Raw genomic sequence first — 11,906 nt, 5'->3', positions numbered from 1 at the left:
GTTTTTAATTGATTTTATGTTTTCCTACATGTCATTTTGATTTTTAGAAGATAGAAAATAAAATAAAATAAACCAAGATGAATTCATAAGAGAAATTTCTTAACAAACTAAAAGACCAAGAAAACCTAGATCATGATCCCATCATCCATTCCTACATTAAGGTTGTACTCCATATAGGGATTAATTAGTTATGGGAAAGGAGTGTGCAACGTGTAAGTTAAAAATTAGAGGAATATAATTATACATATAACATATCACTGCACATTAATTCATAGTAACTGGTAAGATTTATTTAGTATTATATCATACTACATACACCTCATCACAATTAGTTTTTGGAAAAAAAATACTACCTACATTCCCACAACTAGCAAATAAATACACTATCAAATATATTTCAAGGTGTATAAAGAGTAGTTTGAAAATTAAAAAAATATAACAATAATTAGTGTTTGATTTTACACTTTTGTGATCCATATTGATTTTGATAATATCTTTCGGATTAATCACATCATAAGTCGTTGGTTGACATTTCAAATAATCTAATGTGGTTATTCGAACCTTTGCCCTAATGATGAACCACATTAGATGGTTTGAAACATCGACCACCAACATATGATGTGATTAATGCAAAAAACATTATCAAAATCAATAATTAGTATCATTACTTATGTTGTAAATAAGGGAAGTTCAATCCATTATACCTTAACTAAAATGAGTGTGGACATGGTGCAACAATACGAGTGCCAACACTAAAATAAAACTATGTAGTACATTAAACTATTAAATCGATGTCAAAATAGTTGAATATTAGATAAAAGCTTGGGGTTTAACAACAAAGAGATCAAATCACCTTACAAGAATTGAGGATCAATAAACTACTTATTAAACCCATCATGATGACCAATAACAAGTAAAAATAAACATTAAAAGTTATATGAAAAATAATATAAAACTAAAACCATCATTAAAAAAAATTTCTTGATGAGCAAGTAGCCCTGACATATTTAACCCCTGAATCCAGCTATTTAAATAGAACACTCACAGTATACGCGTACTCTATTGGTGGATTAGGGTTCGTTGTATGGCAAAAATATTTACCAAGATATGATGGAAAAAGTTATGGTGACGTGGATGACTTTGTTTTTATAAACATTATTATTTTAAAGGGTGATAATTAAGGTAGCATGTGAATGGCTATGATGCAATGAAAGTGTTGAGAAAGAATATGTTTAAAATTTAACTTAATTTCATTTCTGTTGATTCAATTAAGATGATAATTTATTCCACTTGCTTTAGAAAATTGAATAAACTACATATATTTTAAAGAATAAAAAATAAGGAGACTAATAATTGTATCTCCATCCACTTTATTTAAAGTTTGTTAGACGTTGAATGAAAGTGTTCAGAAAGAATATCTTTAAAATTTAATTTAATTTAATTTCTGTTGATTCAACTAAAATGGTAATTTATTCCACTTGCTTTAGAAAATTGAATAAACTACATATATTTTAAAGAATAAAAAATAAGGAGACTAATAATTGTACCTCCATCCACTTTATTTAAAGTTTGTAAGTTTGTTAGACGTTGAATGAAAGTGTTCAAAAAGAATATATTTAAAATTTAATTTCATTTCATTTCTGTTGATTCAACTAAGATGGTAATTTATTCCACTTGCTTTAGAAAATTGAATAAACTACATATATTTTAAAGAATAAAAAATAAGGAGACTCATAATTGTACCTCCATCCACTTTATTTAAAGTTTGTTAGACGTTGAATGAAAGTGTTAAGAATATGTTTATAATTTAATTTAATTTCATTTCTGCTAATTCAACAAAAATGGTAATTTATTCCACTTGATTTAGAAAATTGAATAAACTACATATATTTTAAAGAATAAAAAATAAGGAGACTAATAATTGTACCTCCATCCACTTCATTTAAAGTTTATTAGATGTTGAAAATGATACTCCTCTATCACAACAGTGGTCCCACACGTATCAGAACATAAGATTACCCTGCCAATTTAGAATTCCCTTTAAACTTTGTTATTATTATTATGTGTATTTTATTATTTCATTAGAATATTTAAAATATGATATATAAATGGAATAAAACTAATTTATATTATAAAAGAATACCTTTTCTATAGATAATAGAAAAAACAATTTTATCATTTTATTTTTTATTTTTTATTTAATTAATTTCATAAAATTATTATTTTTTTAATATTTTATTATAAATCAGTATAGGTCTATTTCAAATATGAATCAAACATGAGTTGAGAGGGATTTAATTTTTTCAAGTGTAATTTCTTTATGAGTTGATATTATTTAAATGTTTAGTATAGTTATTTAATTTTTTAATTTTTTAGATTTAAATTTTATTTTAGCTGAAATCGACGAACATCCTTACACATCATACTGAATTCTAAAATGAGCCTCTCAGGTTAATAAGTTATTTTAAATTGTAAACATGAAATAATCCATCTTTAAATACTATTAAAATGTATATTATATGATGTTTTTTTATTTTTTTCCTTCTCTTTAGGTATATTAGTTAATTTAAATTTAAATAAATACAATTAAAATACATAATATATGTTTTTTATTTGTTTTTCTCCTTATATAGGTATATTAGTCCATCTAAATTCAATAGATATTTGTTGGAATTATAGGTTTGAGTTATGTAATCAGTACAATGCAAATGCTCCAAGGTTTTTCAAGACATTTAATTGATTTATATAATCAAAAATGCGATTTAAACAATGGAAAATTACAATGTCATAAAGAATTGGTCCACTGGATTCTAAAAAAAGGCCAAAACATGGAATAACTAAAACGTGCCTTATTAAAATCCAAAATCTATTAACAAACTGAATCTATGAATCATAGTCTTGAAACCTTGTATAACTTAGAATTTTCTCCTTGATGAGGCTCATCAATAGGTAAATTATATGGGCCTTAATGCCACTCTCCAAATTAATAAAATCATTTTTTCTCACATTTCTTTACATATTTTATTATATTTTGCTTAGTGAGAAGGGTGAAGGTGATATGTTATGTCATGTTGCCTAATATGCATTAATTGTGGGATTTGGAGCAGTTTTGGGCTAATTTAAGTGCAGGAACTGGAGGTAGACAAGCAAGACGGATTTTAGGAGATTCAGTCTTCCTCCTTAACTCCTCAATCACTCGAATATTCCTCCACCAGATCTCATCAGCTCGGAGTTACAAGCAGCCAAGCCAGTGATAGTTGAAGACAAGTCAATCTAAGTTTGGGAGCCAAGTCTCCCTAGTTTTCAGGAAGTTGTTGTTAGCTTCAATTGTATAAGTAAGAAGGCCTAGGGCCTCATTATATTTCAAATTTTTACTGTAGCCAAGAGGCAATTTTGAGCTAAGATATTGTGAACGTTATTCTTGTGTTATTTTTGACATTTTGGTGATAATGAAAAGGGTTTCTTTGATCCAGCACTAAGTTGACTCAGAACGCTGAAGCTCTTGGGTTAGGGCCCAACCCTAGTAGCAGAGGTTTCTCTTTTTGTACATGTATCCTTATATTAGAATCATAGATTATTTGTTGAAGTATCTTTGTTTTGTTCAATTTACAGGTCTTTGAATGATTGGTTAGTTTTGCTTCCATTAATTTGAGAAGTAGATAAGTGTTACATTAGTGAAAGAAAAGACTTCAAAAAATCATGTGACAATGGCCTCATCCTCATCTCCCTCATGGGATCATGGTTTGAGGACCCCACTCTCAGAGCCTCAAAAACAACTTTATCTTTTGGTTATTACAGAACTTAGGATTTCTTGTTGAGTAGATCATTGTTAATGATTTCTTAGAAGCATCTACAATTTTCATTTTGGTTTCTTGAGTTTCCTGTAGATTAGAAAGCATTCCATTCCATAAATTTGATCCATTAGCCATCAATAAATCAGTTTCTCAAATTCAACTCATTTATTCCACATTTACATAAAGTTATGCATAAATGAAGAAATGAATATGTGTTGTTGCAAGAGTTGTTGATCTGCAGGGAGCAACTCATTCAACCAACCTCATCTAAGTCTTCTCCACCTCTCACCAAATCCTACCAATCACTAATTCAAATTTATGTTTTGTAGCCACCGTGGACATCCACATTGAGCAAATCCAACCATCCTGAAGAGTTGGGTTGATCCTTAGGTAGTGTGCAATATAGACAGTAAAGAAATCATTAAATACAGATCAGTTTTGAATACCGTAACCTTGAAAACTCCATACCCGAGGTTCAATAGATAATTTCAATTGCTTTCTTTATTTAAGATTATTTCAATTGTTTTCTTTGTTTAAGATATCAAAGGATTTGTGATTCTCGTATATTTATTTACTCACAAAGAAGTGAATTTTTGTGAAAAACCACTTCCTTATCTTGGTTGTTTAAAACTCTATGAAAATATCCTTTAAGAGTAATGATAGTGATAGAAGTTGCACAAATCTAGAATTTGGCTTAAAAAACTATTATTTCATACATGTATTATGAAAGTGGAAATAAGACCTTCAAAATATAAACCAACGAGATGATTACAAATTGGTTTTTCTATATATATATAACTATATATATATATATATATAACTATATATATATATATATATATATATATATATATAAAGTTAAACATTAAAGAATATATTGATCAAAGCTCAACTAATGGAAGGTCAAAAGCAAACGGATTGTTATAGCCCTGTGGTAGTAGGGACTGGTAACAAATGACGCACGACAACGTAGTCCCTACCATTTAAGTGGATGTTATGTTTTTAGAAAACTTGTAGATTGATATATGAAGTAGAAAAGTTAATTGCCTACTAATGCATAATAGCAGGTAGTAACCCCTGTAAATATATTTATTTCCATCTGGTTCCTATTCATTTTTCATACAAATATTCTTTTCATACAAATACCTGCTTAAATTATGGTGATGGTAAATAAATTATTATAGTTGTAGCAGGCATGGTATAACGCATTCCGTTTTTCCTTTGACTTGGTATTAGTTTGTCTTTGACCAAAAATTTATGATGCTTATCCATAGTTTAATATTAGGAATTCAATTTTTGTTATTTTATTATTATTATTTAAATTTATTTATGTGTAATGTGATTGGTTGAGGTCTTATTATGGATTGTTTAGTAACTTCCATTTCTATTAGTTACTAATTTTTTGTTTTTAGTTTTATTTCATTTTTATTTAACTTTTTTATTATTTTATTTTTATGTTTTCTATTATTTTTATTTTCATGAATTATAATTTTTTCACAATATTTCAATTTAAGATGACTTATTATTATATTCAAAACATATTTTAATAAATTTAATGGTAAGCACTTATATATATATATATAAACAATATTAGTTAATCATATTTCTTAATTTTTTGTTATGGCACTTAATATTATGATATATATATATATAGAGAGAGAGAGAGAGGGGATGAAATTTTTGTCTTTGTTATTTTTCTGTTTAATTAAGCTATATTTAAGCTAAGTGGCAGGTACTAGCTACTATGTAGCCCTTGTTTAAGTGAGTATGAGATATTTTCAAAGATTTAAATTATGAAGATTAACAATAAAAAATTATTGCATACATATTTTAGAATTATGGCATAAATATCGCAATTATATCCAGAAATTATGGCAAAAATTTTTGAGGCAATTATCCACATGTCACAAAACGCTGCAATAAGACATTCAAAGTTATGATCCGCTATATCCAGAAATTATAGCAAAAAATTCTAGGGCAATTATCCACATGGCACCAAAGGCTGCAATAAAACCTTCAAAGTTATGATCCAATCAAATATTTGAAAAATATTTTTCAATTATATTAAAAAATAAATATTTATTTTTTTAAATTGAACATTATAAATTAGATTAGTCAATACTAAACTAATACTTGTCAACAATAAAATCAATTACTTTAGTTCTCGCCAAAACTAATTAAAAAATTAAAACTTACATAAATAATAAATAATATATAAATAAAATGAAAAACTAAAATACCTTCTGGAAAACTAAAATACCTTAACCATTTATAATGTAATTGTTATGCTAAAAAATATTTGATTTACATTAAGATATTAGCTTTTGTAAACTAACTCTTATCCTAATCATGCAACCAATTAGTGTTCCACACATTTTCTTGTCCGCAGGACAATGCTAAATATCAGGAGATTATTTAAATCCAAATAATTTGGATTATACTTGGCTGTTTTCCCAATGTTTTTATAAGTATTTGGTTAGTTTTAAAAAACAAAAGTAATGAGCTTTATTTTTCTTTTAGTTTATTTTTATTCTTGCATTTAGATAGACTTGACAATGGAGATTTCAGCCAAGAATGCTATTTTCAGGGAAGATTGAGGTTTATTTTTCTTTTAATTTATTTTTATTCTTGCATTTAGATAAACCTGACAATGGAAATTTCAGCCAAAAACGCCATTTTCAAGGAAGATATAGACACTCTTCAGCTGACATATCAGCTCTCTTTGCTTAGGTAAGGAGGGGGATTTTGTGTAACTGTGTCTCTCAGCTGTGATAATTTTGATGTACATATATGTATTATAACAAAATATAGGTATAAAAACCAAAAAAATTGTTTCAATTTTTTATTAGAAAGAAAATTAAAAAAATAAAATAAAAAGAATAACATATTGATTAAAAATAATTATTATTATGATTGCAAATCCAAATTTCTTGTGATATAATAATAACACATGGAGATGTATCCAGGATATAATAATAACACATAGAGATGTACCAAAGACATATTTTCATATTATGATCCTTCCAAATTAATTTTTTTACTCATTACAAATTACACACAATACCAATCCAATTTGGAACATCATATATTATTTAATTGTCCTATTACATTCTATAACAACCTATTACATCTCACATTTCTAATTTCCATCTAAATTTCTCACTCTATAGCAACCTATTACATCTCATATTTTTAATTTCCATCTAAATTTCTTACTCTATAGCAACCTATTACATCTCACATTTCTAATTTCCATCTAAATTTCTCACTCTATAACCACCTATTACATCTCACATTTCTAATTTCCATCTAAATTTCTCCAGAATGATTACAACCTATTACATGTTACATTTCTAATCTTCATCTAAATTTCTCTAAATAATTCGTGAAAGCGTCTTTTATCCTCCCAGATCAGCTTTTCCCACCAACTGATTTTATGACCATATAATGCCTTGAAATTGGGTAACTTTTCCAATCCTATCGGCAATTTCCTCAATAATGGACACTTTTTAATCTTTAAAACACGAAGATTACATAATGCTGCTTCTTCCAACACACCTCTACCGATACTTCTCAGCTTGGGAATCTCTGACAAATGCAACATCTCTAACTTTGGAAATCCACAACTCCCTATCTCCAAGTCCCTCACATTGGAATACTTTCTTAATTTAAGAAATTTCAAACATGGCAAACCCCCCAATAAAGGAAGCTCCTTAACGTTCTCACAAGAATCCAATTCTAACCTCTCTAATTTTTGAAACTCACATATCCAATTTGGCAACCTTGTTCCTCTGTAGTCATACAACACAAGAGTCTGCAAGTTCTTCATTCTCTGCATCCCCTCGGGAAGATTGGACTTGGAAGGAATCATGTGATTATAATGCAAATACAAATGTCTCATTTCCACCCACGATCCCATTATGGTTTCCATTTTTCCATGTTCTTCAAATTTGAAAAACAAGTATAAATGGAGTTCTGTGAGATTTTGAGACCCCTGAGGGCCATCACATTTTTGGGATCTGTCACAGCATTTTCCATACCCATACTCAAATGCAGTCTTCTCAACGATCTCAGTTGAGATATTTCTTTTGGTAATGATGTCAGATATTTACACTCTGAAACATCTAGAAATTCAAGGTCAGAAAGATTACCTATCTGGCTGGGCAATTCCTTGATGCAAGTACCTCTCAGGGTGAGAAACTCGAGCCTAGTGAAGGATGTTGGCACCGACTTTATTTTGGTATTGGAGAGATCAAGTACCCTCAACTCAGGGAGAGATGTCGGCACCGACTCTATTTGGGTATTGGACAGATCAAGAACCCTCAGTGAATTGAGATTGTTTAGAAAGCTCCCTTGAACATTACGGGTTAATGGATTTGTGGATAAGAATAGACTTACAAGTTGTTTGCATAGGATATCCTCCCGCACAGATTCAATTTGATTACAACGGACTGACACCCTTTGGCAATGCTGAGCTGTGTGTGGGAAAGCTGAGAGTTGTAATCCTGCACGGCAGAAATAACTATTCTGCTGCTCCCCAATATTGATAGCCACGTCACGAATAACATCGTGCACTGTTATAAACCTCTTTTTCCATACATTGACAGGTTTGTTGACAAGTATGCCCATGCCCTGCTTTTCAAAATTGACACTTTGAAACAAACCACGATATATCAGAAGCTTCACATAACTGTGGCCAAGCTGCATGTCCTCAATAAATCCCTCGGCGATCCATATTCGCACCAATTCATCCACCCAAATTTTCTCATCTTCTGGATACATAGCACAATAAAGAAAACAGAGCTGCAACTTTGGAGTTTGGGCCAGCTCCTCATAACTCCATCTTAATTTCTGATACAATTCTTTGTCAACAGATTTATGAATATGTGGAAAAGAAGAGTGTTTCATTTGAGACAAAGAAGTATTCCACTCACCTAGTGTTTTTTTGGCTCTCATTGCTTTGGCCACTACTGTTATGGCCAGTGGCAAACATTTACACTCCTCTGCTATTTTTTTGGCACACTCCTTTGTTTCGCCTTCAGCATCGCTGCCTCTGAAAGCTACTCTCTCAAATAAACGCCACCCATCTTCCTTGGACAAGAGTTCCACTTTCATTCTCTCATCAGCCTCCGTTAATGTTATCTCTCCATCACGCGTGGAGAACACAACCTTGCTACCTTTATCATTCTGGGATGCCACACCTAATTCTTTCAGATCCACTGCACTCCAGAGGTCGTCCAATATTAAAAGAAAATTTGTATTCTTCAGATTTGCAGACAACGCCATCTTCTTGGTATCATTATCATCAGCGGCAGAGAAATTTAAATTGATTGACTTACCAATACGATCCTGCAAGGCTGAAATTGTATAGAATTGAGATACTGTTAGCCAGATCACAACATCAAAGACATCACTGACCTTGTAAAAGTTGTATGCCTCCTGGAGCAGCGAGGTCTTTCCAACACCAGGCATTCCGTAGACACCAATCACTTTTGGAGCTTTCTCGGTAATCAAAGTCTGGAGCTGAGTTTTGGCCTTTTCAAATCCCGGTACTACAAAATCCCCGTTTTGCTCGGGCTGAAGGAAAGCATCTGACAGCGGTTTGTCCGAGATTCGCTGAGCTTTCTCCAATATTGAAAGGTCAAGTTCAAGCTCTTTGAAGAGCTCGTCAAACTTGGCGTTCAATTCTGTAATTTGTCCCGAAATACTGAGTCTGTACAAAACCCAATACAGACTCTTTTGTTTCTCTTCGGCCTGAGCGCTGAGGTTCTTGGCCTCTTGGATGGCATCACGCATCCTTGCCAAACAATATGCAATGTTGTCGTGGGGTTTTATTTCTTTATTTTCAAAGGCAATGGGAATACATTGTAAAAGGTTCTTCATACGATCTAACTTACCTTGCAGGAACTGGTTGTTTCGATCCATGTGAATAACAGCATATAGCTGCTTCATGATTGGAGCAACAAGACTCTTGTTTATCACGTCCGCTGCAACTTCACCTGCAGCTTTTGTCACTACATCCATGGCGTTACTCAAAGCGGAGAGAGAAGCAGAAGAAACAAATGGAAACTCAGAAATTTAATTTTGAACGTGTAAGGACTGCTGCTGCAAGGAAAACAGAATGTGTTGACTGAGATCGGGAAGGCAACATGCGACTAATGGGCCAGGCGATGACAGGAATGGTGTTGTGTGAATGAATGACCCAGGGACTTTGAGGGATTAGAATGCTAGCAATCTTATCTTTATCTCTGTGGAATGTGGAAGGCCAGTAATCTGATTGATCTTATTTTTGTGGAATATAGTACATATATGTTAGTGACTATGGTATGATACGGTATAGCCTACCACTAACAACATCTTTATAAAGTGTTTGCGATTTTTATAAAATATTTGTGATTTGAGAAGCATTTTGATTATAAAAAATTCACGGACTAGAAAATCTGAAATTCTATAAAAATTAGATTAAAAAAAACAAATCTAAATTAATTTTAAAAAGTGGATTACTTCAAAAGCAATGGGAAGAAACAATGTATTAAATATTTTTCTTAAATTTTAGAAAAATAAGATATAAGATAAGAAACAATGTATTAAATATTTTTCTTAAATTTTAGAAAAATAAGATATAAGATAGGGAAATAAGCCAATTTTTTTTTTTAAAGTACATTACTTGAAAAGCAATAGCAAAATAAGGTTAGAATATTAGCCGATTAAATAAGATTAAGGTTAGAATGTGTCAAATTAATTTGTTTTAATTTAAAAATATTGGCATATTGAGAGTAAGGTTGGAATGTGGGAGGGTTGAATAAGGTTAGAATGTGTCACATTGTTTTAATTAAAATTCTTTTCTTTATGGTTATAAAGAATAGACATTGCCATATTTTTAATTTTATTTTTTTTCACATTTTAAATATTATTATTTTGAAACTTTAAATTTATATTTATTTGTGAAAAATAATAAATTTTATTAATTAAAAAAAAATTGTATATGTATATAGATAGCATTTCTTAATATAATTATGTTAATTATTTTCAAATTAAAAAACTGATAATTATATTTATTTTTATAATAAATTAAAATTAACAGTTATTTGTTGTGAACTTAAAGCAGAAACAATACGAAGTAATGCTTCTTTTCCAAAACTGGGTAAGAAACTAAAATGGATGACTTTGAAACTAATAGGGGTGGCCTAAGAAGGCCTTCACAACATCAAAATCAAGAAGTTCAAATGAGTCATAGAACAAATTGATCTCTCCAAAGCATACAACAGGATAAGATGGATCTACTTAAGAATGTTGTTGACCCATTTAGGGTTTGGAAACACATTTATAAATTGTTCATGGGGTGTATAATGGATTTTTCCTTTGCGGTTCTAATCAATGGGGCAATGTCTCCCTTCTTCCACTCTTAGCACAACCTCAAACAAGGATGCCCTTTGTCCCCCTTCCTTTTTCTCCTGGCAGCGGAAGGGCTCAACGAAATTCTCTTAGAAGCAAAATGAAGTGGGGCCCTGCATGGGATTGAGGTTGCTCTAAATCTCTTCATTACCCATATTTTCATCAATGATATTCTTTTGTTCACCAATGGTTCTAGACAAGACATTGACTGTTTAAAACAAGCCCTCACATTATTCCACAAAGCTACAGGAATGGTTCTCAATGTCAGAAAATCGGCGTCTTTCTCAGGCCTGTCACAGCAAGAAGTTCTAGAAGTTCAATGTGTGCTTCCCTTTGAGGCAAAGCCAATGAGGTAATGTTTCAAATATTTGGAGTTTCACCTCAAAGAAACTGACTACAAGGAGGACTAGAGGTGGCCAATGGCAAAGGTAGAAAAATGAATAAGTCATTGGAGCCTCAAATGCTTGTCGAGGGTAGGGCGATTAGTGATGATAAAGTTAGTTCTGGAGGCTATTTTGGTATACTGGACTACCCTGACATGGGTTCTGAAAGGAACTCTTTAGGGAATTAGGAGGAGATGCAACAGATTCCTGTGGGCTAGAAACAAAGAATTAATTGCTCTCCCATAGGTGGCTTGGGATAAGATTGTAATGCCAAAATCCTGGGGTGGCTGGGGTCTGAAAGACATCCCTTTTTTTGCCAGATCACTATCAACAA

General features: G+C 31.1%; 1 protein-coding gene across 1 annotated transcript; it reads right to left on the bottom strand.

The window, feature by feature from the left end:
• Positions 1–6,855: 6,855 nt before the first annotated feature.
• On the bottom strand, positions 6,856–10,050 carry LOC149148798 (putative disease resistance protein At1g61300). Its single transcript, XM_089441161.1, has one exon. The coding sequence runs from the start codon at positions 9,816–9,818 to the stop codon at positions 7,713–7,715; it is 2,106 nt and encodes a 701-aa protein (XP_089297287.1). The 5' UTR covers positions 9,819–10,050; the 3' UTR covers positions 6,856–7,712.
• Between the last annotated feature and the right edge of the window lie 1,856 nt (positions 10,051–11,906).

The sequence above is a fragment of the Pinus tabuliformis genome, chromosome 9, assembly GCF_031772625.1.
Source record: "Pinus tabuliformis cultivar Carrire ecotype Pingquan chromosome 9, CPIR1, whole genome shotgun sequence".
Taxonomy (NCBI): domain Eukaryota; kingdom Viridiplantae; phylum Streptophyta; class Pinopsida; order Pinales; family Pinaceae; genus Pinus; species Pinus tabuliformis.
This window is presented reverse-complemented; position numbering and strand designations above follow the sequence as displayed.